The sequence below is a fragment of the Echinops telfairi genome, unplaced genomic scaffold (genome assembly GCF_000313985.2).
Source record: "Echinops telfairi isolate 266 unplaced genomic scaffold, ASM31398v2 ScPeMD7_7427;HRSCAF=8465, whole genome shotgun sequence".
Taxonomy (NCBI): Eukaryota; Metazoa; Chordata; class Mammalia; order Afrosoricida; family Tenrecidae; genus Echinops; species Echinops telfairi.
The window spans coordinates 5,455,494-5,483,006 of NW_022111327.1; the positions used below are offsets into that span (position 1 = coordinate 5,455,494).

At 37.3% G+C, this 27,513-nt stretch overlaps 1 protein-coding gene and 1 non-coding gene across 4 annotated transcripts in view; both read left to right on the forward strand.

Annotated features, from left to right (window-relative positions):
• COL4A5 (collagen type IV alpha 5 chain) overlaps nt 1-24,233 on the forward strand; it is a 276,485-nt gene extending 252,252 nt beyond the window's left edge. For 2 of the 3 annotated variants that reach the window (XM_004710041.3, XM_045298536.1), the window contains 11 exons: nt 4,171-4,179; nt 7,437-7,570; nt 10,444-10,516; nt 10,651-10,722; nt 11,645-11,773; nt 13,440-13,538; nt 15,193-15,405; nt 19,082-19,259; nt 21,152-21,266; nt 21,610-21,782; nt 22,984-24,233. In XM_004710041.3, coding sequence (XP_004710098.1) covers nt 4,171-4,179; nt 7,437-7,570; nt 10,444-10,516; nt 10,651-10,722; nt 11,645-11,773; nt 13,440-13,538; nt 15,193-15,405; nt 19,082-19,259; nt 21,152-21,266; nt 21,610-21,782; nt 22,984-23,065 — 1,277 coding nt within the window. In that variant the 3' untranslated portion in view covers nt 23,066-24,233. The remainder of the gene's footprint in view (nt 1-4,170; nt 4,180-7,436; nt 7,571-10,443; nt 10,517-10,650; nt 10,723-11,644; nt 11,774-13,439; nt 13,539-15,192; nt 15,406-19,081; nt 19,260-21,151; nt 21,267-21,609; nt 21,783-22,983) is intronic. The other variant, XM_004710040.3, reaches the window with a different exon arrangement.
• On the forward strand, nt 12,389-12,495 carry LOC115872624. The gene has a single exon (XR_004047961.1). It is a non-coding gene; the product is annotated as a U6 spliceosomal RNA (small nuclear RNA).
• Nucleotides 24,234-27,513: the final 3,280 nt, after the last annotated feature.

Consider the following 27,513-nt stretch of genomic DNA (forward strand, 5'->3'; position numbering starts at 1 on the left):
TCTCAAGTACTTGGTTAAGTATTTATCATAATAAGATTGTATCACCTTTCTGCTAATGAATTTGGATGGCTTGGTGTGTGTGCCTCTTATTCTAGTTATGAATGTAATGAGTAATAGAGTGAATCAAGTTTTACCATTTTAGTTTTACCCTGAATCTGGACCCGGCCTCCACTTTCTTATCTCCAGATACTTCAACATCTCCACTAACCCTGAGGACTGTTTTTTATGTACTTCCTGAATGCATACCATAAAAAGTATTAAGATCACTGCAGACAAATTAACTATCATCAAGATAAAGAGACAACTAGGATGTAGTTTTCAGTAAAGCAGTCCTCTAGTTATGAATGTGATTAGTTTCTAAGTCTACCTTTTAGTCAAATCTGTAGGTAACACTGAACAGGTTCTTATAGTTCATAGTTAGCATCAGTTAGCCAAATCTTTGTCTTCCTATATATTACAGAGGAGTATCATTACTAGGGTTCCAATTCATACATGCACAGGTTTATTACAAACAAAAAGTGCTTAAGTATGTCTCTGCAATCAGTAGATGGCTGCAGACAAGTTCTCTGAATAGTACGTTTGTCTTAGTCTCATGAGAGTGCCTTAAAAAAAGGTCCAAACCAAAGCAACAGCTTAAGAGGAGATCTCCTGGGACAGTTAAATTCAAGGAGAAAGGTCAGCTGAGAAGTTTATGGTGACTGTTTTCTAGAATTCTAAAACAGTAATCTTGACAGATTTTTTTAAAAGAAGACAGGGCTTATGAAGAAGTTTTTGGAAAATTGAAAACTGCACCAGTGGGGGGGAAATTTCACTGAGGATTTCCCTCCCATCTTAGCAATGCACATGCTCATTCTTCAAGAGTATCAAGGGCTGTCCAACTAGAATTTTGTTTAGTGGTTTTGTTACTCTACCCAGCTCACAGCCATGATAATTTCCCTTTAGACTTCCTTTTGTTCTCCAAACTCAAAAAAATATTTAAAAGGAACATGGCTTGAGTCCCTCAAGGATGTCCAAACTACTCTTTTGATGATCACAGACTTCTTCAGGGAAGGGTTAGAGAGATGGAAATACCACTTTCATAAGTGTATAGAACTAAATGAAGAGAGCATTTTAAGAAAATTATAGCTTCAAATTTTGATATTTTTGTTTAATAAAGGTTTTTAGGTAGCTTTTTTTACCTACCTTCATATTTAACTTTTTATGCATAGAAAACATATCAAAGGAATATTTCCAAATACATTAACCATCTTAAACATAATCCAGTATATATTAAGAACCTAGCAATAATAAAAGTAATTGCACATGGTATTATACTGAAGAGAGCAAATCTGTGTGTATGAGTATAGGTATGCTGTCCCTAAAAAAAATCATTAAAGAAGCAATTCTTCAAGCCATTTGGATAAAAAAACAAACAGATCATGATTAAAGTAATAGGCTCATACCATCCATATTTTACATAGGGAGAGGGATTTTCATGAGGTAACATGATAAGTTAATTGGGTAGTGCAGGAGATGAAAGATGGAGTGCCGGCCTGTTGAAGATAAGCAGCCTGGTGTTGGAGAATCAGGGTTTGACTCGCTGGAGAGAGTTTACACTACAGTTAATTTTTTGATTTACAAAGGAAGCTTTGTACAGACCTTATTTTTCTCATCCTAAATGGCCTGGTAGTAGCTTAGACCTGGATGGCAAACTCCTAAATCTCTATTAGGATCTTGCTTTCTAACTTTTCCATTCCTGCTTTAATGATATGAAAGACTTCAATTAAGTCCGTAGTCAAAACTGTTTTTTTGTGTTTGCAGGTTTTAGGTCCCCATCTTCTTCTTCAGACTCAATCACCTGTTGCTCTCGTTTCTACCATATCATTTTCACTGATGTACAACTGAATTCCAGCTCTTTCTGGTCACTTTATTATTTCTACCTTATTTTCAGTTGTGAGCATTTTCCTCTTTTTGGATGCATTATCAGCACTTCCATTGGATTCATATTTTGGAACCATATTACAAGAGTAAATAAAAGAAAAATGCAAACTAAATACAAAGTTACACACTGAACACTGTTCTGGGCTTCATAATCCTCAAAATCATAAAAGAGGCCAAGCTTGTTGATCAGAAATAGACAGGTAGGACACCCAAGACAATGGCACATTGTCATCCTTCAGGTCTTTGTATGACTTATGTAAAACTCTGCTCTCTAATCACTGCTAGGCTTAACTGTCAGCTAGAAAGAGCATTTCTCGATATACCCCACAAAACCACATTTTAAAAATCTGATATCACAGCCTTTTACCATATGTGCTCTAAATCACATAACTATTGAAACCTGGTCTCTGCGATGTTTTCTTTGCAAACATTTGAAGGCTATACATTAAATGGAAATGGATTCAGAATAATAGTCTGATCAACTCATCACTTTAGTAATTACCCCTTACATCCAAGACTTTAAGTTTTTACTTCGCTTTATTTTTAGCTAAATGGTTTGCAAATAATGGATTGAGAACCTCATGCACACAATTGAGTTGGCATATAACTCATTAAAGTGTTACCTTTTAGAAATTGGTATCTTAGAAGTTTTGCTATGATATAATCCCTAGTTTTCCTATTATTCAGACAGAAATGTATATCAATGAATTCCTTTTCTAAGAGTTATTAAAGAGAGTATTTATTTCCAAACTCTGCATCATCTTAGGGAGGAATTCTGATTATTTAATTAATTATCTGACCAGCCTGCTCTCAGTGTTATCTGCAGTCCTTTCACTAGCTGTGGTTTAGAAGCCATGTAAATACACAGGCAAAATTTTAACCTTCTGAATTTCAAAATATCAAATGTTTTACAATGTGGTGACTGGGCAGTAATTGTAATGTGCTTTATATTTTATACAGTTTGCAATAATTTACATCATATAATATAATTTCATTTTAGGCCCCTAGGTCTTGTACATGGCAGATATTAGGTCAATATTTTTAAAATTGAGTCTAATCTTTTAAAGAACCCACTGAGCATGCTTAGAACAGGTATCACTATTAGCCCTATCAATGCATGAGAAAACGGACATGAAGCAATTCCCTTGCCCAAAGTCACATATTAAATACTAGAACAAAGATTATCTCTTACATTTCCAAAAACTCAGGATTTGGTGTTCTAGCATATTTAGTCTTTCTGCTAATATTCAGTGTTTATAAATCATAGCAAGACTTATAAGAAAAAGAATTATATTTATAGTCAATTAACACTAACCAAGTGGTATCCTATTTGTAGGCTTTTTATCTTTTAAGTAATTTATCCTTTTTTTAAAATAATGAATAGTCTGACTTAATATGTAAATTGAATGATGAAAAAGTAAATGTGACATTTTATGTGATTTGGAGTGGGATATTGCATGCCACCATTTAGCCTACATTCACTGATGGTCTTCACTTCTTTGAAAAATTTGAATCACTATTTCCAAATTTCATAGTAAACTCATATATATTGACTTTTCCTCTATAATGAGTCCTCTAAATTCTGCTGTAATGAGGAATTCTAAAAAGCAATCATAATGTGGCTTTAAGAAATGATTTTCAATAAGGAAAACTCTTTCAAACTACAGTTGGCCATGGCCATCGTATATTTTGATATTTTTCTATTCAGCTCTTTGATCTCTATTTGTTTGTTGTTTTTTGTTTTGTTTTTGTCAATGAGGACATTAAAGTTAACTGTATCCCATTGGGAAAGTCTGAAAAAACTAAGAGTTGTCACCTAATTTATTTACTAAAGGATGACAGAGGTCAACATAAACTTAAATAATTAACCCGAATTATCCTTTAGTGAAAGGAACTGAAGGTTGTCAGTGAAATGGTACTATTTTGCCAACTTTATTGTTTTGAAAAGCTAACTTTTGGAAAGCCAAAATAGCAGTGTTACCCTTGATGTCTTTGCTAAACCTTTTGATCTAGGGGGCTTATTTTCTAGAATAAACTCTGTTTGAAAAGCTTTGGCTCACCATACCTCTTGTATAGTTCTGTTTGCATACTGATTATGCTGTAGGTATAAAAAGTGCTGGCAAAGAGGGTTATTGTTTAACTTTTGTAGTAATGTGAACCACTTCTAACTCATAATTTTATTTTGTACTGTGTGATGTCTGATACTGCTAACATCGATCTTTGGGCTTTGGTGAACTCTGATCTTCCCAGGTTTTCAAGGTTAGATACTTCACTGGTCAATTCTTTTTGTTTTTGTTTTGTTTTAATGCTTTGTACGTATGATAAGAGAATTGCAAAATTTTGCTATAATTAAGAAGTCATTGAAAAGTGTTCTTACCCTCAAATATTACCTGCTCTGGTTTTAACATTTTGGTGAAGGAAACGTGACTTGTTTATGATCAAGTTTAAAATGGCGCAAAGTCTTCATGGCTTTACTTCTTTATAATAGGTAATCTATGCATGAAGCCCTGTCAAATTTTAAGTGAAAGAATACTTATTTTTATTCAATACTGCATTTATTTAGACAGGTACATGGCCCATGTGAGTAAGGAACCCTAATGGCTTAGTGGTTATACATTGGGCTGTGATTGGCAAGGTCCAAAGTTCGAAGCCACCAGCCAGCTCCTTGGGAGAAAGACAAGGCTTTCTACTCTCATAAACAGTCTCAATCTGGATGATTCACAGAGGCAGGTCTACCCTGCCCTATAGGGTAGATATGAGTCAGCGTTGACTCGATGGCAGTGAGTTATGACCCATGTGGAAACTCTACATACGTTGCCTGCGATCAACCTATCCATTTACTGATATTTTCCATAACAGAAAATGAGAATAGTGCTTTAAAAAAAAAACGTCAATAAATTAATAAATCCCTTATGTCATTCATCTAAATTTGGGGGACTCTAGAAAAGGAAGTCTTAAATGTTGTCTTGCCAATTTTCTACTATTTCTCTTTAATTTCAAAAAGAGTACTGCCCATCACATGCCTAATTGGTTGATCTGCTCCACCCCCTCTATATGATACAATGGCTGATAAATTTTCAGATGGTAGAAGAGGGCCATAAAAGTTTCCCACCCCTACCCCCCTTTTTCCATTTTAATCTTTACTTTGTCACTCTTATTAGACTAATTTATAAATAGTTTCTGATTTTCCAAGTAAGCTGATCTGCTAATTGGCTTCTAGTTCAAATCACATATTATGGATAACCCTCTCTGGTTTGACAGACATCAAGCTGTTGCTTTTTTAAAATACAGAGTCTCCCAACCCATTCTTTTTGATCAGGAAGGGAATTTCTGAGTGTATCACCTGGTTGTTGGGCTAGAGTGTAATAATTAAATTATTTACAGATAATAATAATAGATATACATTATTAAATTGTTTAAAGATAAAACCATTTTTCTACAGTTGCAAACATGCTTTCTCTTATCGTATTTGTCAGGTAGTGTTATGAAATCACATAGGAATTCCTGAAAGATTAAAAGCTTCCTCTTTCTAAAAATAGGTTTTTACTTTTAGTTATAAAATAACAGTAACAATCCCTCACATAGTTCTGACTGGGTGCTAAGAACTCTGGTAAGTGATTTCAGCATATTAGCTCATTTAATCCTTACAACAACCTAATACGGTAGGTATTATTCTTATTTCCATTTCATAACAGGAAAAAATTGAGGCCAAATGCATTAATAAACATAAATATAACATAGGCAGGAAAAACAGCTCATATTGAATAGAGCTGGTATTCAAACTTCATCACTGTACCCAAGTCCTCTGTAGCATTAATTCTGGGTCTTAGAGTATTGGGAAGGGAGCAAAGGTCATAATTCCATCTCTAATCAAAAGGTAGCCCTTTTTTCCATATTCAACCATTAACACAAACCTGGACATTCACATTTACTCCCTTCAGGAATAATCCGTGAATGTCTTTCATTTTTGTCAATATCAATGAAAAACAAAGGGCACCACAGGAGAGAGGGTCTAAATGAATTGGCTGTTTATTATTTCTGAACAACTAAACTCACTGCCCGTGAGCCTATTCTGATTCATTGGAGCCATGGTGGTGTAGAGGTCACGCATTGACTTCTATTCCTGTAAAGAGTTACAGTCTCAGAAACCCAGAGGCAGTTCTACTCTGTCTTACAGAGTTGCTATGAGTTTATTATTTAGGGGGTTGTAATTATTTTCTGAAGACAAGATGACTTAGTCTCAGCCTCAGCAGCTACTAGGGGGCTTCCAAAAGTTCTTGGAAAAATGGAATGAAAGCCCCTCGTGCATAACCATCTGCAAGCAGACAACAGCTAGATCCCTTTGGGTGCAAAAGGCCTTGGCCAATAAGAAGCTCCCCTTGGTTGCTTAACGGAACTGATCATCTTTGTTTAGAACGAAAGGCTAAAATCATGGTATCAGGGAAACAGTTTAGCAAAACTCCTAATTTATATGATTTTATTTGTATACAAGCTACATACAGAATTTGTTTATTTCACCTCACAAACTCATTTTCCTCTCAGAATTCGTTTTCCCCAGTTAATACATATGAAATATGGAAATATGAAAAACTAAGGTTTCAAACAGCTAGATCGAACAAGTAAACTGTCTGGCACTTTTAAATATAAGCATGTATTTAAAACATATCACTAAGGTGAAATTAAGCAATTAGTTTGCTGAAGTGACTATCTAAATTGCATAGTCGTAAAAGCTGAATAAAAATAACTCCTTCAAAGGAAAAGAATGTTATTTTCATTACAGTGAGATAAATTACTTGATTGCCTCACCATAGTGCTTCTCAAAGATGCTTAGTCCTGGAACCAGCTGCCTAAGCCTTAATTGGGGCACTTATTAAATTGCAAATTCTCGAGTCCCTCCCTAACCTTATTGAATCCAATAGTCTGCAAGTGGGGACACCTGGAAGTCTACGTTTTAATAAGCTCTCCTGATGATTCTGATGCATTCTCTGGTTTAAGACTACTGAGCCCTGGTGGTAGGTAAGCAGTTCAAAACCACCAGCCACTCGACAGTAGAAAGACCTAGATGTCTAATCCCTCAAACAGTTACAACCTTGGAAACGCACAAGGGCAGTTCAACTCTGTCCTACAGAGTCTCTATGCGTTGGCATAAACTCAATGGCAGTGAGTTTGGTTTTTTGGTCCTGTTCTGCAATATAATAGGGGTTTTCTTTTCCCACTCTAAAGGTGTAGACTTCATTAAAGGTAACAGAGGCAAACTTGTATTCTACCCCAAAGTGTTTCTTTAGATATGAGCTTAGTGGATTCCATGCAAACCAGTGTCTGAAAACCACTATTAATAGCAAAAAAGTACCCAGTCCCATTTATATTACAAAGGGGAGCAGCTTCAGTCAATATATTGCAATGCAATCTGAACTTGTGTTCTGCAAGCTAGTAGATTAGTGTTTTAAAGGGCTGGCTCTTCTGCTACTCACTCTTGTGCCTTACTGAATTGTGGTCATTTGTTGTGCATTATCAAGGTCTACCAGGTCCAGAAGGTCCCCGGGGTCTCCCTGGACATGGAAGCATTAAAGGAGAGAGGGGGAACCCAGGCCCACCTGGACAACCAGGCTTGCCTGGTTTGAAAGGAGATCAAGGACCACCAGGATTCCCGGTAGGACATAGGAGTCGCTCTTTGATGAGAGAAAGATGAGGGTGTTTACCTCTGTGATTGAACTATTGAATTGTATAGTTTGTGAAGCATACATAAATAAAACTGTTCATTTTTTAAAATGAGAATTCAGTTCAAAGGGGTATCATTGTCATTCATGTATACTGAACAGAAACTCTATACAAGGCTAACCGGTAAATTACAGAAGAAAGGAGAAGCCCATTTACTCACAAGTTACTTTCCCTGGACTCTTTGATGTCCTTAGCATTTTAGATTTGGGAAGCCTTCATTTCAGTGGAAACAAATTTATGCAAAGGAGATATGTATAGCAGAGCATTGGGTGAGGATGAGTGAACCCAGAGGGAAGTAATTGTGGTGCATGGGAGTGTTTTAGTTATTGAAAACAGATAGAGTTAGGATCAAGTTTCAGCTCCATCTCACACTTCTGCTTTTTGCCTGTGAGGAAGACTGTTGACTCTGGATTTCCATCTTCATCTATAAAAAAGAAGAGTCATACATAAATACATATATGCATCCAATTTCAATGTTGGTTTGAGCACACACACATATATGGTTTTATATATATATAATTATATAGCTAGTATATATTACTTTCCATTATATGTATTATAATATCTATTGTATATAATAGATATATAATTTTGAAGCATTAGGAAGGTGCACCTATCATGACTTTTTATCCCTAAGTACTTGAGTGCATATTTTGCAATAAAATAATCTCTTAAAATATATAACCGTGGTATAATTATTTATTAACTTCTGAAATTTAAACATTGATAGGCTGTTTTATTTTCAACTATCTATAGGATCACTATGAGTCAGAATTTATTTGATGGCACTGAGTGAATGAGTAATACTCCAATTGTATCACTTTGCCTAACAATACCCTTAGAAGTAATTTTCCTTCCTGGTGGTGTAGAGGTTACACTTTGGGCTGCTAACTGCAAGGTCAACGGTTCAAAACCACCAGAGGCTCCACGGCAGAAAGACAGGGTTTTCTGCTCATTTAAGAGTTACTGGCTTGGAATGTCACAGGGGCAGTTCTACCTGTCTTTTGGGGTGCTTTGAGTCAGAGTCAACTCAATGGCTGTGAGTTTGGGTTTGGGAGTTTATAGAATCCAGGCCAGATACTGCACTGCATTTTTGTTCTCTTGTTTTTGTTGTTAGTTGGCCATCCAGCCAGGTCCAGCTCATAGCTGCACCATCATCTTGATCATCTCTCTCCAGTCTCCTTTAGCCTAGAATAGTACCTATGAATCAAATTGTTCTTTCATGACCTTGATTGATCCCTACACAGTGAAACCACATGTGTGCCAAGTAGAACTACTCCATAGGTGTTCAAGCTAGTGACCTTTAGGAAAAAGATCACTGGGTTCGTTTTCCAAGGTGCCTCTGGGTGGGTTCGAATCATCAACCTTTTGCTTAGTAGCCGAACATGTTAACTGTTTGCAGCATCCTGGGAGAACTGTAAGTCTCCCTCTTGTCTGATGTTTCCTCATAATAAGATTCAGGTTATGCTGCAACCCCAACTGCCATGCTACATAAGTGATATTGTGCCCATCTCAAGATATCAGATGTCCATCTGCCCCTCCATGGTCTTAATTTTGATTACCCACTCAAGGTGTCTTTTGGTTGTTATATTATATGGATGACTCTATCTCTCCTTGAAATTAATAAACAAAGCGATGGGGAGGCATATTAATATCATGCAATTATACTGTTTCTCATCAAAATTATCCCTGGGATTTAATCTATTAATTATTTTTGTTGCAACCAATCCATTCTGAGTTAGTGGCAAAATGCAGATTATACAACTCTAGCATATCCTCCAAATTTATCAATCATTTTGACTGTAAGCAATTTACTTACTAATTTATTTCCATGTGGATTCCTTTTTGTCAATGATTTATGTACGTATATTTTAATTATCATGATTGGTTTCTATACTCAAATCATCTCAGATTTGGTCCATAAGGGCATCTTTGAGCTGGGTGCTATGTCTTTTTGACATACCTCCTTTTTGTTTTCTCTCTCTCATACTTTTTGACATAACAGGCTAGGTCAGGCTTGTCCCCCTTTCCATCTTTATTAGTCGAAGCTCCATTGTCTCATATGTGGACTTGTTCCGCATCCCCCTAAATGATCTGGCTGTTCCATAGTCCTTTACATCCATTCTAGACTTAATTTTAACTCTTCTTCCCGCACTTTTCCTCACCACCAAGCCCAATTACTAGCCAGGGTCTACTATATTTTGATAATATTTTCAGAAGTACCCACTACGGTTTTTGCATATCAAATCCAAACACATATCACATTAGATATAAACCAAAAAAGAAATGTTAAACATAAACATAAGACAGTTGCTACTACATTGAAACATATGAAAGGTGGTACTTGATAGACTTCCTTGTTTGTCTGGGTCTCACAGGTATTCTGCCTCTGACAGGGTGTGTTCTTACCACTTTTTGTTTATCATTTTAATGGGAAATATTTTGAGTTTTCCTTTTCTGGGAAGTTTTTGTCTTCTGCTTTACCCTAGTTGTTAAGCATCCATCATGAGCCAGTTAGTTTTCTAAGCACATTGGTTGAACTATCCCATTTAATGCTCACAACAGCCCCATGAAGCAGATACTATTATGTTCTCCCATATCAGAAGTGAGAAAAGTGTGGCTCAAAGAGATTAATTAATCAGCTCAAGGTCACAGAAGGCAACCACAGGGCACATTTAGAATTGAATCCAGGACTTCTGCCTCTAGAGCCAGCGCTATAAATATTACATAATAAACACTACTTATGCTTTCTCTCCCCTCTCTCCTCTATTTGTCTTGTAAAATTATTGATTTTTATTTACTCAGGGTAATCTTGGTCGGCCAGGTCTCAATGGAATGAAGGGAGATCCTGGACTCCCTGGTGTTCCAGGATTCCCAGGTATTTAGAGGGATGTTTGGGGATTTCTCTTTACAGCAGACTCTCTGTAGCAAGATAGCTATTTTCAGATTTGACTAGGCTAAGTACGAAGCCCTTCTGCTGCACTGTACAGATTGTGTGTACTTTCTTTGCAGGCATGAAAGGACCCAGTGGAATACCTGGCTCAACTGGCCCTGAAGGAGAACCAGGACTTCTTGGCCCCCCAGGTAAGACTTATTTCTTGAGCTAGTTCTATCTGACACACATAAATGCATAGAGAAATATTTATGTTTACAATCCATATTTCAACCTAATTGCTAGGCCTGGACAATGAAATGGAGTTCATCAACACTCTCCATCTAGTCACTAATCTCTCAAGCTCTCATTTTTGTTTCATCAGTGCAATATTGATAGCAGACCTTTCCATGTCAGATAGGTGTGCAACGAGTGCCTCACTGAGATTTTCACTGACTTTCATACTAGGTCACAGTGACCCTATAGGACAGAGTAGAACTGTCCCTGTGGGTTTCCAAGACTTGAGGGGGTAGGACACCTCAATGGCGAAGAGTTTGGTTTGGGGTTTTCATATTACCTTTACCATCTTCCATTGAATAGATGACAAGTTACATATGTATATTTGTATATTGTTATGTGAAAACAGTTCTTTATGCTAAGAGCCTGAGAGAGAGTGCCTATAAACAGCAACACTGCGCATCAGCTAAATTACCTTACTAGTTCAGTGGATTCCTTGACAAGTACCACAGACAAGAACTGCAGATGATTTAAAAGAGGAAAGATGTGCCTATTACTTAGCCATTGATTCTTTCCCCAAGTATGGATAGATAGATAGATAGATAGATAGATAGATAGATAGATAGATAGATAGATAATAGATAGATAGATAGATGATAGATAGATAGATAGATAGATAGATAGATAGATAGATAGATAGATAAGATTTCTGTTTCTGGAGAAGAAAACGGTATCGTTTTCTCACATAGATCTCTGTTGGATCCATATAGTCACAGTACTATATATATAACTGGTTCTCTCACACTGATTCTTCCTATAACTTTTGTCACTTTGGCTTGTATTCTTCTTTAGATATTTCTCTTATCTGCCTTGAAATTTGTGTCTTTGGACTCTTAGGTCCCCCTGGATTACCTGGTCCTTCAGGACAGAATATTATAATCAAAGGAGATGTTGGTCCTCCAGGGCTCCCAGGCCAACCTGGATTGAAAGGTCCACCAGGACTACCAGGACCTCAAGGCTTACCAGGTATCTTTACAGCTCATCATTTAAGCTTTATCTATGTGGGAACATTTTCCACATTGTTTTACATGGGAGATCACCACAGGTCTCATTTCTTCTTTTTCTGAATAATTTCTCATACCCCCATTTCCTTTAAGTTCGGTCTAATTTCTTCTAGCTCCTCTTGCTATCTATTTTAACTTGAATGGCTAGGTTAACGGTGTTTCAAACCCTAGCATTTTAAAGTTGTTTCAGTTTTTAATCTTTTCTGCTTTCTTTTTGATTGAGGTTTTTCTGTCTCTTGTCTAGTCATTGTTGTTGAGGATTTGGGGGAGTGGGGGGTTGGATTGTTCGTTGCTTCCTGTTTGTGTTTTGTATGATTTTCCACATGTGAAATATAGGATAGGTAAATCTATAGAGACAGTAACTGGATTGATAATGGCCTGGAGGCATGGCAGGGCAGGTTGGGAGGAAATTGGGAGGTAACATCAATGAGTACAAGAGGAAAATGCTCTGCAATTGATTGTGGTGATGATTGGGCAAATTTTCACATTATGATTGAATGATTACATTGTATGATATGTGAAGTATATGCTAATAAAGTTATTAAAAATCAAAACAAAACAACAGCAAGTAGATGCAGTGCTCACTTTGGAAGCAGATATACAAAAATTGGAAATATACAGAGAAATTAGTAAGGTCCCTACATTAAGGATGATGTGCTAATTTGTCAAACGTTCCATATTTTCCCCCCGAGGTTTTATTTTGTGATCGTTACTGGTTATTTTATTTTTCTTCCTGCTTTTGTTTGTTTCTCTCTCTATGAATCCAGGATATATACATATATAGAGATAGTACCCGGTTTAATAGTTTCTTGGGATTATAGCAGGGGAAGTTGGAGGGAATGGGGAGCTAATAATAATGAGTAAAAGAAAGAAGAAAACGTTCCAATGTTGATTAATGATTACACAACTCTTCTTAATATGCTTAAACTATTGAGCTGTATGATATGTGAATTATATGTCTGTAAAACTGTTTAAAAAAGAAACTACATAAACAAAATGTGTTTGGATTATTATTTGTAAAACTGATCATCTGCTTTGTAACCTTCAGCTAATTTACAATAAATAGTTAAAAGAAGATCTAATAAACTCTAACAAAATGAATATGCATTTAAGAGCTAGTTCTTCCTTTATTCTAACCACCAGAAAGATAGTAGACTGATACAGTAGGCTACCAATTCCCCGCTGTTAAGACCATTAACTTAACAATGAAATTGAGTCTTCAACACTATCTTTGCAACCATCTTGGATTATAGTATAAAGCTAAGAACTAGCTTCAGACACTCTCTCCTATTAAGTGATTGACTGGCAGTCTTTCCATAAATAAAGTACATCAGGCATTAAGTCTTATCTAAAAGGATGGTAGACTCTGATGCCTTGTCTGATCCTAAAAGCAAAGGAAGCATATCTACCATCTTAAGGGAATCTCCTCAGCAGCCAGTGGGATGTTTACAAGGAAATCCTTACCTGATTCTACTGTCCTTGGATTGAGTTTTTCCTTCAGTTTAGTTGGGCTCAAGCCAAGACTGGTTCATAAATTCATTAACTCTCAAGGACCATGGGGCTCCTAGATCTCTTTGGATGTAGAAATTCTACCCACATTTGTAAACCCCATTTCTTTTATCCTGTAGGTCCCAATGGCCCTCCAGGAGATCCTGGACGCAATGGGCTTCCTGGCTTTGATGGTGCAGGTGGGCGCAAAGGAGATCCAGGTCTGCCAGGCCAGCCAGGTAAGACAATTAAAGTAATGATGCTAACTTTGGTCTTTAAGTCTGCAAAACCTCTGAATATGGTCTCCAAATTCACTTCTTGAGAGAGGTCAGTGAGATGGTGCGTTTAGAACTAGGGAAGATCCAGGAAGGCACATTCAAAGAAATTCGTTACCGCAAGAGAAATGTCTCAAACCAAAACTCACTGCCATCGAGCCAATCTAACTCCTAGCGACCCAGTATAGACTTTTCAAGACTGTAAATCTTTACTGGAGCAGAGAGCCTCATCTTTCTCACTTGTAGTTCAAGCTGCCAACTTTGTGCTTAGCATTCATGTTCTTAACCAAGTGCATCATCAGTACTGATTTTCTTGTGTTCACTTATGTTTTTAGAGCACTAGAAACCCAGTGCTCTTAAGATGGAGGTTGTCCAGGTACTCACTGTACTTACCTGTTTAGCTAAATTTCAAGATATTTATTTAAATCTCTTTAGAATCTCGAAACTATTGTGAATATGCCCACTTTTGAAAACAATCACAGTAAGACTCTAATTCCCCTCATAAAATGCAATAAAGTATAACTGAAAAGTGGACGTTGTTCCCATCGAGCTTTAATGAGCATCATGCTGAGGGGACAAGAACAAATCTGTGCTCAGATGCCAATTCGATACGCATTTTTTTGAGGCCATTCATTAATAGGTGCTCATGATAATTTTGAATCTTGTGTCTACTAGATTTCCTTTCTGTTATCAACCTAAATAACTTTTGCTGTCAAAAAATGCCGTAAAATAATATTGCTAAAATAGAAATAGAAGAGTATAAATTAAATAGGTTTTTAGTGTATGTTAGCAATTTGAGATGTGTAATAACACAGAGTATATGTGGGGGGAAATTATTAGTGGCAGAGTAGTGATACATACAGCTTTTCTAGAACCAACACCCTCACATTTCATTAACTCTATATTTCTAGGGAAGAAACAAGCTGGTATCATCGTCATCACATATAATGGTTGCTGTGACGCGCCCTCCCCCCCCCACCAAAAAATTACAGACAGAATTGTTAAATGGTCTCAAATTAGGAGACTAAATGGAGAGGGAGGAACTATGAGTTGATTGAAAAGAGACATTTTATAAATAATTCTGAGAAGGCCCTGCCTAGTCTCTAAACAAAGCAGTGTGCCTGAGAATAATTTCCCAGCCAGATTCAAAGGAAAATAGTGTTCAGCAGTGAGGGTGGCAGACTGATAGCAATACATCCTTCTTTTCTTTCTTTTCTACTTGATGAATAAAATAGCCAACTGACGTGATCTTGGAGCTTGTAGCACTTGAATACAGTAAAAGATTAGATAATGTACAGGTTCCTCAAGTAAGTATCAATTCTTCAGATATAAATTCTCATTTGTCCAGCATTGATTTAGTACCTAATGTCTTTGACTAATTCCAGGAAAAAAAATTGAGGGTGGAGACCCTATCTTTTCTTCAAACCCATGATATCAAATATCGAACAATGTTTAGATATTCCATAAATATGAAGCTATATAATCATTTTTTTTCCTAACCCTAACCCTAACCCTAACGAAGCTATATAATCGAATGAGGCCATAATGTTTTGCTGACAATCATAATAATGGATCAGAGTTTATGTAATTTTGCATCTTGATAAATTCATGAAAATAGGTACTCGTGGTTTGGATGGTCCTCCCGGGCCAGATGGAGTGCAAGGTCCCCCCGGCCCACCTGGTACTTCCTCTGTTGTCCATGGATTCCTCATCACACGCCACAGTCAGACTACAGAAACACCACAATGCCCACAGGGAACTGTTCATATCTATGAAGGCTTTTCTCTTCTCTACGTACAAGGAAACAAAAGAGCTCATGGTCAAGACTTGGGTGAGCACATTGGCATTTTCTTTTTTACTACATATTTTGCTTTGGTTTTGAAAATCCTGTGGCCCAAGGAAATGCATCTCTCTACTCTTTGGGGGCTCACCTCAAGGATGACAACATAATCCCAATGATTTTTAAGTGAATGGTATTTAACCTTAAATTAGAAGCATGAATTAACTAGTATATCACAGTGTGTGATTTTTGGCTTAAAGCATGACATTTTGGAAATAGCCACATTTACTTTGAGTTAACTTAGTTTATGAAAGAAGATTCCTTAAGATCTCTACAGTACAGCAGTTGCTTGTGTGGGCAGCATTGATAACTCATGGGAGATAGCATCCTCTTCCCTGGCACTGACTTTCATCAAGTTGGAAGATGAATTCTGAAGAGAACCTTGGTTCTTTGATCAGAGAATGTAAGCTCAGTGCTTGCTTATGCTGATAAATAATCCAAATGCCCTAGCTTTCTAAAATGTTACTAGATTATTTTGAAGCTATACAAATAAGCATTTTTAAAATACAAGATCCACTTCATTCATTGCATTTTCATGCATTTTCTCTAGTTACATGGGCAGTTGGGTTAATAGGATGAGGCTAGACTCAATGATTTGCAAGCCCTGTCCATCCCTAAAATTTAAAGATTCTATGTGGAAGTTCCTCTTATGGCTACAAAACCCTCAGTTAGACCTTTTCTGGAATTTGGATTTTGATACTGGAATCCCATATTTTGACCTGTTGTTGTTTTTGTTGTTGTTGTTGTTGTTGTTAGGAGCCATAGAGTTGGTTCTTACTCATAATGATCCTGCCGACAACAGAACAATACACTGCCCAGTCTTGCGCCATCTGATGGGTTGACACATCTGATGGGTTGACACACTATGTCGTCAAAGTCTATTTTGGGTTGACACATCTGATGGGTTGACACAATCTGATGGGTTGACACACTATGTCGTCAAAGTCTATTTTAGGTATTCCCTGGGAATTTCATCGCTTTGCTCCCCTTCCTGCACGTTTGCATGCCCTTGGTGTTTTGCCCCAGTGTGATGGGGTCAGATTGGGCACAATTCCCACACTGTGTCTCCAGTGTTGTTCTCCATAGTACTATGGTTCTGTGAGGGGCGTCGTGTCTCCTGGTGGGGCTGGGCCTATGGTCCTCTCTTGTGCATTGTCTGCTCTGAGCAGGAATATCGTCCTTGGGGCGTGGTGGGTCAGGATGTGTTCCCCTCCCTCTCTGTCCCTTTTCGTTTCTCTTGTGTGCTCTAATCAGACGCGCCCCTCACCCTAAGCTGTAGCTTCAGTGCTCTCCTCTGAAGTGCATTCTTCTGCGGGAATTAATCTTTATATCATTTTTAAATGTTTATTTTCTTCTCTTGCCTTGCCCTTCCCTTCCCCCAGCCCCAGTTACTCTGTAATCATCAACATGTTTCTTTTTTTTACATTTCAATTTATTTATTTAATACATTATTTTAAATCTTTAATCAATATTCTATTACTTACCCTCTTGTGTAATAAGGTTAAGTACCCTTCAGCAAGGTTTTGTTCCTGATTCTGTGTGTATATGTTCTAAAAGTAAAATGTATTTTTCTTTTTTTAAATAATGAAATTATTTTATTGGGGGCTAACATCTGTTTCTTTTGGTATGAAAACTGTTCTTTTAAAATTTTTAATTTTTATAATAATGGTCTCATACAGTATTTGCCTTTCTGGGATTGGCTAACTTCACTCAGCATGATAGCTTCCTGATTCTCTCACATGTCACGAGATGTTTGCTAATCTCATCCCGTGTTTTTGAGTGATGCACATTTATTCCATTGTATGTATGTGCCAAAGTTTGTTTGTTATTAATTTATTACCAAGATTTATTTATCCATTCCTCCACCTATGAGCATCTAGATTGTTGCCATCTTCTTGCTATTGTGGATAATGTTGTGATAAACATGGGTGTACATATATCTGCTCGTGTTTTGCTCCTTATTTCTTTACTATCTATCCTGAGTAGAGACATTGCTGGGTCATATGGCATTTCCTGTTCCTTTGTGTTTGAGAGAGTGCTATACCACTTTCCACAGTGGTTGTACAGTTTTAATTCAGTTTTCATACATACTTTCTCCTAAGGTGGTATGCCAGTGAGTATGCTCTGGGTATCCTCCTTTCCCACAACTCCTTTCACTATCACCCCATTCCCACTTGATAAAAGAATTCCAATATGGCACATGGCCTTAAGAATGAAACCTCTGGGAGATCGAAACAATTCCAAATGATGGATTTTGTTAAAATCTCCATGAATCCAGGTTCTATAACTTGCTTCCAGTCCATCTCACTAAGAAATACATTGCCAACGAAAGTTTAGCTTATGCTTCATAATTGTAATTTATGTCTATTTGTGATTGGTTATGAATTAATGGTAGTTACAATGCTGAATCTGTTCAAAATAAAATATTTAACATAGAAAACCTTATGAGGACATTTTATAAGGTGATTTTAAATTTTTGAGAAACATGGCAGGTGAAAGTCCATGAAAGACTTTTGGACACAAAACTATATTTAAAAAAAGAAACTTGGTGCCTTAGATTCAGTGCCGACGCATAGTGCTCCCCTGTTGGTTTCTGAGACAGTAACTGTTTACGGTAGTAGAAAGCCCAGTCTTAATCCTGAGGAGTTGCTGTTGATTTCAAACTGCCAACCATGCATATCACAGCCTAACATGTAATCACTACAGCACCAGGGCTCCTTCAAATTACATTAGGATATAATATTAGGATATAAAAATTATATTAGAATATAATATAACTGTGAGCAAAGTAGGATAGGAAGTATGAGTCCCATATGCTGAAGGAATAGTGCAAAATTTCCAACTGTCAAATGCAAGTTCATGTACTTTTTCAAATGCTAGCTTAAAAAAAATCAACTGTTATTAAGTTGGAAATCATTACCTCAGACACACTTAAAAGAATGATGGAAAGATTGATTTCTCAATGTCAATATTTATGAAATGACAGCTGGAAAGATAGAAATGTGCATTATAAAGTCTCTGCCCTAGTATTACAAAGTGCCCTAGTATTAAAAAGGTGGATTGTGAGCTGAAAGACAATAACTAATGTCTCAATAACTTGAACCGCATAAATTTATACTTGTTATTAAAATTTTTAGATGTCCTCTTGAAAGCATGTTAGTAGGTACATCATTTCTCATTATTGTTTTATAAGCAAATGAAGGAAGAAAAGGCCTAATCAGTCAGAGATAGTCTCCATTGCCCCTACTATTGCTTTTAATTTTTTATCACCTCCTTCAGTCCTCTCTTATTTCCTTTTCACTTTTATTCGCCTCTTTCTGAGCTTACCCATGGTTACTGTGCATAGTAGTTAGAACTCCTGTGATTCCTAATCTTAGACTGATTGTAACCAACGCACAATAAATTACAAAATATTCTTCATTTGAAGAAACCCTTGTTTATAATATGTGTCGCTAGTTTGAAAACTGCTGTGGGGAATATATAATGAACTAGTCATAAAAAGTATCCCATATACATTTTGATTTTATAAATATTAAAATGTGAGTAATTGCACATCTTAGGGGGGAAAAAGAAAGAAGGTATGTTTATCGTCCAAGAAATGTGGGCCTTTTGTTTTGGGGTGGATCATAATAAGGCAGTCCTTCAACTTCTCTCTAATTCTTCCTAGGGACGGCTGGCAGCTGCCTTCGTCACTTCAGTACCATGCCTTTCATGTTCTGCAACATCAATAATGTTTGCAATTTTGCTTCGAGAAATGACTATTCTTACTGGCTCTCCACCCCAGAGCCCATGCCAATGAGCATGGAGCCCCTGAAGGGGCAGAGCATCCAGCCATTCATTAGCCGGTGAGACATGGGTATACTTTTACCAATACCAAGTTAGTTAAGACAAAATGAATTCAAAGAGAATCTATTGATGTTCCTACCAGGTTGGGTAAAACAGATGTACCTTTATAATATTCATTTCACTATTTAGTTCAATTTCTATTTCCTTTGGACAAGGCCTTTAAGGAGAGACATAATGTAAGATAAAATGAACTCATGTTCATGTCTTTAAATTTACCTACTATAAACCAGATTTGAACTAAACGCTATAATCTAAACAATGTTATGAGAGTTTAAGAAAGGATGCTTAATTCCAACTTGAGTAATCCAGGATGACTACCCAAAAGACATACATTTTGGAACATTTCCGTCCTTGAAGAGTTGGAAGGACTTTAGACACAAGCAGTTGATACGGAGTACATGCATACCCAGAAAAGAAACTGGGAATGACTAGTAGAGCTATGCAGCCAGAATATCGGGTAAAAGTTGCATAGAGAGAAAAGATTGGAAAGTTAGTTTGGGCCCAGAGGGGAAAAGGCATTGGGTACCAGATTGGAGTTCAGAATTTAGTTGGTATATGACGAGGCATCAAAAAGTGGACGGGAAAATTCCATTAGCATTTAATTTCCTTTTTCCATGAACATTTTGAAGCCACGTCATACAATGTGGCACCCTCAAAAGGTTTTTGAGCTATACTTCAGTAAAGATTATGAAGCCATCTCAATATGTAAGATGGATTACAGAGGGGATACTTCAGAGAAAGGGCTATTACTATCATCCTGATATGAGTGGACAAGAACTGGTGGCAAGGGGCTTTTAGAGATGTCAAATTAATAGAGAGATTGGGCTATTAATTAGCCCTGAGGAGGAGGAGCTGGAGGTTTGAAGCACAAGCCAGGAAAAGAAAGGTGATACTATTAATGACGATTTCCTAGAATCTTGCCACCTTGGCATCCTACTTTAACTCACACACCTAGGTAGATTGGATATTGCCATTTCATTCTGATCTAAGACCTGATTGATCTAGCAGTCCAATGACCCTAAGGAAGAACTGACTGGAAAATCTACCTTCTCTTAGTAGAATATGTATAGTGACCTTTTTAATACATTTACCCAAATCCTTTTAAGGATTATTTGTGTCTGTATATGTGTGTGTTTAATATTCATCAGTTCCACCTCTTATAAGTAAAAGGTCCCCTAAATGTATTTCTTATTGTATTGGCAAACTGTGCCAAAATTGACCTGCCATATTTCACAGAGGTCCCTTCCAGCCCTTAATTGATTAAAGATTTAGTAAACTCAGCTGTATTTACTCTGTTGGTGCTTTAGTTGATTTGATAGATGTCAGCCACATCCCCCAGTGACTTGGGTACCTTGCCAGCATTCTGGGTTATTTTGCACTTCTCTAGATATGGCCCAGTGACTCGTGAAAGTCCTCTGCACTACAAGCGATGAGTGGGGATTGAGAAAGTCTGTTTTGTCTGTTCCAGTTTACCAGGCATTGTTCTTACCACCGTTTCAACACTACTATAAATCCCTACCCTCAGATTGGGCATGTTGACAGCAAGTAATATATGAAATTCCTAAGCCAAATGCTTATAGTAATTATGGCATTGACTATAGTGAGTATGAATGCAAATCGAAGGCAGAGTGGGAAAATGGAAATGCTATAACAGTGATTCTGCAGTTTCCTTTAAAAAAAGAAAAACTGTTTTAGTTTATAACTTTATTCATGTGTATTGGAAGACCAGACTTAAGCAAACGCAACTCTCAAAGTACATTTCTCTCCTCCTTTCTTGAGCATTGAAGACAACTTAATGGCCCTCTCGACCAGGAAGCCTTCTAAGAAGTAGGGCTGCTCTTTCCCACATACTCATTTTGTGGATTATGTTTCTCTTCCTGTTCCTTCCCAGATGTGCTGTCTGTGAATCTCCAGCTGTGGTTATTGCCATCCACAGCCAGACCATCCAGATTCCTCATTGTCCTCAGGGATGGAATTCCCTGTGGATTGGCTATTCCTTCATGATGGTATGAAATATACTTCCTCGACTTTGTCATCGTAGCTGTCTGTGGAATCTACATTTCTTCTCAATATGAAGTATCCCTGCCATTTGCATCCTAAGAAGTGTGAACCTCAAATAAGTTTTGTGCAAGCACTGTGTTCCTCTCATACATTTTCTAGAACCTATTGTCATCTGCTGCCTGCTGCTTCTGCTAACTACCCTTTGTGTTGATACTATTTTCTTACCGCTGGCCCTCGTTTGTCTACTGGATTTGAAATTTCAGCCAGGCTCAGCATGTGTCTTTTGGATATTCACTAAGATATTATGACACTTGTATATTGTGGCACATTTTTCCTTGTCTTTCCCAGCACACGAGCGCGGGAGCAGAGGGCTCAGGTCAAGCCTTGGCCTCACCTGGTTCCTGCCTGGAAGAGTTTCGTTCAGCTCCTTTCATTGAATGTCATGGGCGAGGTACTTGCAACTACTATGCCAACTCCTATAGCTTTTGGTTGGCAACTGTGGATGTGTCAGACATGTTCAGGTAAGGTGCTGTGACTTCAGTTTAGGTCTGAAGCGTCCTTTGGCAATTCTAGGGAAGAGAGGTGTAATGCACAAACAGTTTATACCCAACAAATGTTAGGAATTGGTTGGCCTGTGTTCTTTATTCTTGTGTTACTCTCCTTAACTGCCTGGCCCAGGTCAGAAAAACAGACTTGTTAAGTGTGATTCGAGAGGACTTGGTAGTCATCTTTTAATAGCAAAACAGAGAGAGTCAAGGAAAGGTTATAAAACCTACTCAATAACCAATCAGCAATTGTTGGACTAGATTGAGGTGGCTCCAAGAATTGAACCTATATTCTGTGTTCCCTTTCCCAGCCCTGTGGGTTCTTTCCCCAGCATGTTTTCAAGGCTCGCATCAACCTATTTTCATGAATAGCACTGTTTATTTGATTATTCAGGATTGTCCTGTGTATTTGATTATTCCAATTTAAATTTGTTTCTATTTTACTTGTTTCATTTTGAGTTATTATTATTTGATATTTCCCTTACAGTCCTTATCATATCTATATCTTCAGTTGCCCGGTGCTTCCTCATTCCAGAACTTTTAGGAATATGTGTAAGAGAGAGAGAGAGACAAAAGTAATTCATCATGAGGAGAAGAATCATAAAAATACACTTGACAGCTAATGGCTCTTAGGCCATAGCAGTTGCTACATTTGAGTACACGGCTTAAAAGTAAATCTTTAAGTCATTCACAAAAATACAAATATTATATGAAACCACTATTGTAAGGTTAAAAAAGCAAGTTAAAGACTTTCTTATAAAAAACGTTGTTTTACATTACAAATGTTCATTCCAAAGGGAATAGGCTTTGGAATTTTTTGAATTTGCCAAACTAGGGTGGTGAGGGTGGGGGTGGGGAGATAAAGCAATGGGCTGGGTGTTAACTTGGGTGAAATGGATGGTGGTCAGGGTCCACATGAGTGAAAAGAGAAACCAGGGAGCCAGTGAGGAGTAAACTATTGGGGGGTGGGGTGGATGGTGGTTTAAACTGCTGATTACATCGTTGATGATCACAAACATACATGCCCACCTAATTTGCAATTTTTAAATAAAGTAAATCATTAAATTATCAATAGAGTTGCTAAATGCAAAAAGAATGTTTGAGGATGCGTTTCAAACTATGATTGACTGAAATACCAGAAAAGGCTCATCTTATTATGTTGGTTCTTATTTCCCAGCAAACCTCAGTCAGAAACACTGAAAGCAGGAGATTTGAGGACACGTATTAGCCGGTGCCAAGTGTGTATGAAGAGAACATAATATTTTGAAGAAGTCCTTCTGTTCAAATGTGATATGTGTATATATATACACATGTGTGTGTATACATGTCACCAGGATGAACTATCTCACTCTCTCCGACTTTACCCCTGCTGCCACCAATGGTGCTACAATACATGACCAAGAGAACATGCTAACTAGTAACCATGAAGATGCAGATGTACCTCACCGATGTGCCAGAGCAAGGTCTCCATGATGTTTCCACAAAAGAAATAAAGAAATGGATTTACTTTTTTCGGTTGTGAATGACTTTCTCCAAGGATTACAAGATGAAGATTATATATTTTGCCCAGTAACTAAAATGGCACATTAAAAATGCAATTAAGAGAAGAATCACAGTAAAATAAAAGTGCTGCCGTTTGGAAGAATTATTTTTCATGGTGCTACTAACCCTACTGTATCCCAGGTTTTTAATATAAAAGTATTTCAGCTTATTTTTCTCTGTAAGTAAAGAATGTGTATAATGTATAAACAGCTTTGTAGCTCAAAATGTGGAGTCATTTAAACGTGATCTGGCCTAAATTATCCATTCCTCACAAGCAAGCATAGGAAAGCCTAAAATTCAAACAGCAAAACTTTACATCCATGTTTATCCAAATGGGAGGATATATATACTGATACAGCAAGTCACTAATGAGAGTAAATTTATTTTGAGCTTCTTCCCATTCATTTTTCACTCTCAGTGCTATGAATTTTAAATGTCTGAGACACTAAGTTATAATGTCTGTGGAGCAATTTATCTTTTGCTGTATTCTCCAAGACTCATAAGACCACCTGCCCCCATAATTTAATGTTTGGGTTTGTTTTTTTTTCGTCCAACTCATGTTGACTCATCCCTGAATGGGCAGAGTTCCCCCAAACAATTTTAGAAAATAATAAATCTGCAAAAACATATTGATGCTTTCTGTCTGGTGCTTCTTAAATAAGAATCATTCTCTTGTGGTCTCTGCTTGTACATAAATGGGGAACACTGATTTATCTTCTCTCTTGAATCCCCTCCCCTCAAAGAAGCCAATTACTGTTCTTTAAAAGTGCTCAATCACTTTTAAATATTGTAAACAGTTTATTATAAGTAACCCTAGCTTATCTTCTCAATTCATGTCTTTTAACCTGTCGATATCAACTTAATTAAAGATACCATATGTTGTGAGCACAGTGTGCTGTTATCTCTTGAGCTGATGTGTTAAAAGCCTTCTCTTTTACAGATAATGCAGTTCATGTGAACATCCTCAGCAAATGGCTCCTTCTCAGAGTCATTTTTAACTCTTCCATACCAAAAGAGGTTTATGCACACTTATAGTACTCAGATAGCTGAGGGAGAATCTAAGACACTGTTTCTGAAAAGAGATAGGAGTGGGGAGAGAAAGACACTTTGGGAGGTGTTTGTAAAAATAAAGGTGTTAGCATCACGGGGTTGCTTGCTAGTAAAGAAAACAGAACTAGTTACCATTTGGGGAAGAACTTTTGAATACTATTGAAAGCAGATTACTGTGTTAATATTCCTCAGGATTAGGAATGAACACATGTAGCTCTCTAAAATAATCCAGAGGTTGCAAAAAGAGGCATTAAAGGTCTCTATAATCAAATTTATATTGCATCTACAATACAGTGCAGCCAAAACAACCTTGAAAATATAGAGCTCTGGTGGTGTAGGGGTTACAAATTGGGCTGCAATCTTCAAGGTCAGCACTTCAAAACCACCAGCTACTCTGTGAGTGAAAGACTGGGATTTTTACTGCTGAAAAATATTGCAGTCTCAGAAACCCACAGGGGCAGTTCTACCCTGCCCTAGAGGGTTGTTAAGAGTTGGCATTGAGTCAGTGGCAGTGAGTTGGGTTGTTGTGTATATGAGTTCATCCAAAGTCACAAAACTCCAAACTCACTGCCATTGAGTGGCTCCTGATTCATAGTGACCTTCTACGACAGGGTAGACCTACCACTGTGGGTTTCTGGGACTTTAAATATTTACAGAAGAAGACAGCAGAGCTCCTGCTAGGTTCTAACCTCTGACCTTGCAGTTAGCTCAGTGTGTCTCCCAAAGTGTCTGTTGGTAAAATTCCATATCTAAACAAGAGTAATTCTCTAATATTGTGGATTCAAGGATGGCCTGTTGCAAATTTTTGCTTTATTTCTCTATAGTAGCCATGTGCATGGAAACTCTCGTGGGTACTTGTCACTGAAAACAACAAATTACATCCTGTAGTTTTCTTCTTTTTAAAATTAGTTTATTTATCTTTAACAAGGTCACCAACATACAATTCACATATCACAGTAATTCAGTATTTCAATCACATTCAAAAGAGTTTTCTGGGGGTGGGGGTAAGTGGAAGAAAGAGGGAACCCATCACAAGGTTGGATATATAGCCCCCCCAAGGGGAACAAATAATAGAAGTGTGGGTGAAGGGAGACAAAGAACACTGTAAGACACGAAATAACAACAATAATATATAAGTGATCAAGGATTCATGAGAGAGGGTGGGGGGAAAGAGGAGCTGATACCAAGGGCTCAAGTGGAAAGACAATGTTTTGGAAATGTTGATGGCAACATACACGCAAGTGTGCTTAATGCAATTTAATGATGGATTGTCACAAGATTTGTAAGAGCCCCCAATACAATGAATAATTAAAAGAATTCATTAAACAGAACATGTTTTACTTCAGTTAAAAACAAAATAGTTGTGCAACCTTCGCCACAGTCGCTTCCAGGACATTTCTTCTTCCTTGTTCTCATTATTAGCTCCCCATTTTCTGCAGCCTCCTATGTCATGTTGTTATCTCTATAGATTTACCTAATCTGAGTTGTACACACAGATATCCATACAAACAAATGGACCAACAATGACGAGACAGTGAAATAAAAACCTCAATCAAAAGCAAATCAGAAAATATTAAAAACTGAAGCATTCATACATTGGATCAATGACAAGCTGTCACATTTTGACCTAACTGCAATGTCCACTGTCTGGTAAGGTAGCAAGGCCTCTCACATCGCTGGTCCATAGTCAAAGGGAATTTGTCAGAGGTTTAATCCACATGGGGGCCTCTGCAGATGGGTTTTTGGTTTTCACTGTTATCTGAAGTCTTCTGAAAACAGCATTCACTTAAGCTCTGATACCATTTCCTCCTCAGGGTATGAATTTTATTATTTACAATTCTTGGATCACACATGCTGGTGTGATTTTTCAATGTGGGCTTAGCCGATACCTTATGAAATTGCTACTTGTTTTAATACACTTGTATTTAAGACCTCAGAGACAATGCCTTTCTGATAATCGGCACTATCTGATTTTTCCAACACACTTTGCTATAGCACCCATATCTTCAATGATCACTTCATGGAAGTAGGTATTGAGCTGGACCATGTTGTAAGAACTAAATGTTCTTAGATTGGGGCTATGATGAATGCAGACTTTTATATATGGTGTACACATAAAGGCCATGACTCAATTCACGGTTTCAAACACTAATTCCAGAGTTTCTGTTTGAGGATCTCCCCTCTCTCATTTTTACCTGGATGAAAGCTTTGGTGCAGAAAGAACCTCCTTTTGATGAGCAACCCATGAACAGCCAAGTCTCCTTGGTCATAACATGTGCTGCTAAGTCTCTGTTTCTTAACTTCGCTAACTATCCCCAGTCCTGCTCTCTTGTTTGAAGTAACAAGAACACAATCTCTTCCAAGACCTTAATGTTGTTGATCCCCCACACCACTGAGTATTCAAATTATTTTGATGTAGTTGTTACTTATGATGAGTTTTGCAGTTCATACACAGTTAACCAGTGCAATGAATGAGCTGTTTTACCTAATCAATACGTGGGTTACCATATAGTTACTATTTGTGCTAAATTTGGTTTTACCAGCAGTCATTGAATCTTTGACAATTCAGAAGTTACTTAAATTCTGTGTTTCACTCTATGAAACCCAGGATTGATGAACCTATAGAGACAGCGAGTACAATAAGGGTTTCCGAGGGGTACAGTGGTGAGGGGTGAGGTGAAGTAAAAGGGGTCTGATGTCAAGGAGTCCAGGAAGGAAAAAAAAAGCTTGGAAACTGATTTTGGTAGCAATTGTACAATACTGCTTGGCGTGATTGAATTATGGAATGATATGATATATGGATTAACTCCCAATTGGTAATTTTTTAAAAGAAGTTCAAAACAAAACCAAAAAAAATTTTAAGGCCACGTTTTAATTTTAACTATTTGAAAGATCTGGTGTCTAGGAGGTCATCCACCTTCCAGAAGTTCATATATGAAAGTGTGTAGTAAAGTATACACTTTTATGCTTGTTGATTTAATCTCCAGTCTAATGTCATGTTGTTCTCTTACAAATAACTACTACCCCTTTACCAATGGAAGTTTAGTTGGATACCTTGTACAATAACCATTCTCACACAACCAAATTCTGAGAACCATTTCTAATTCATGTGGTA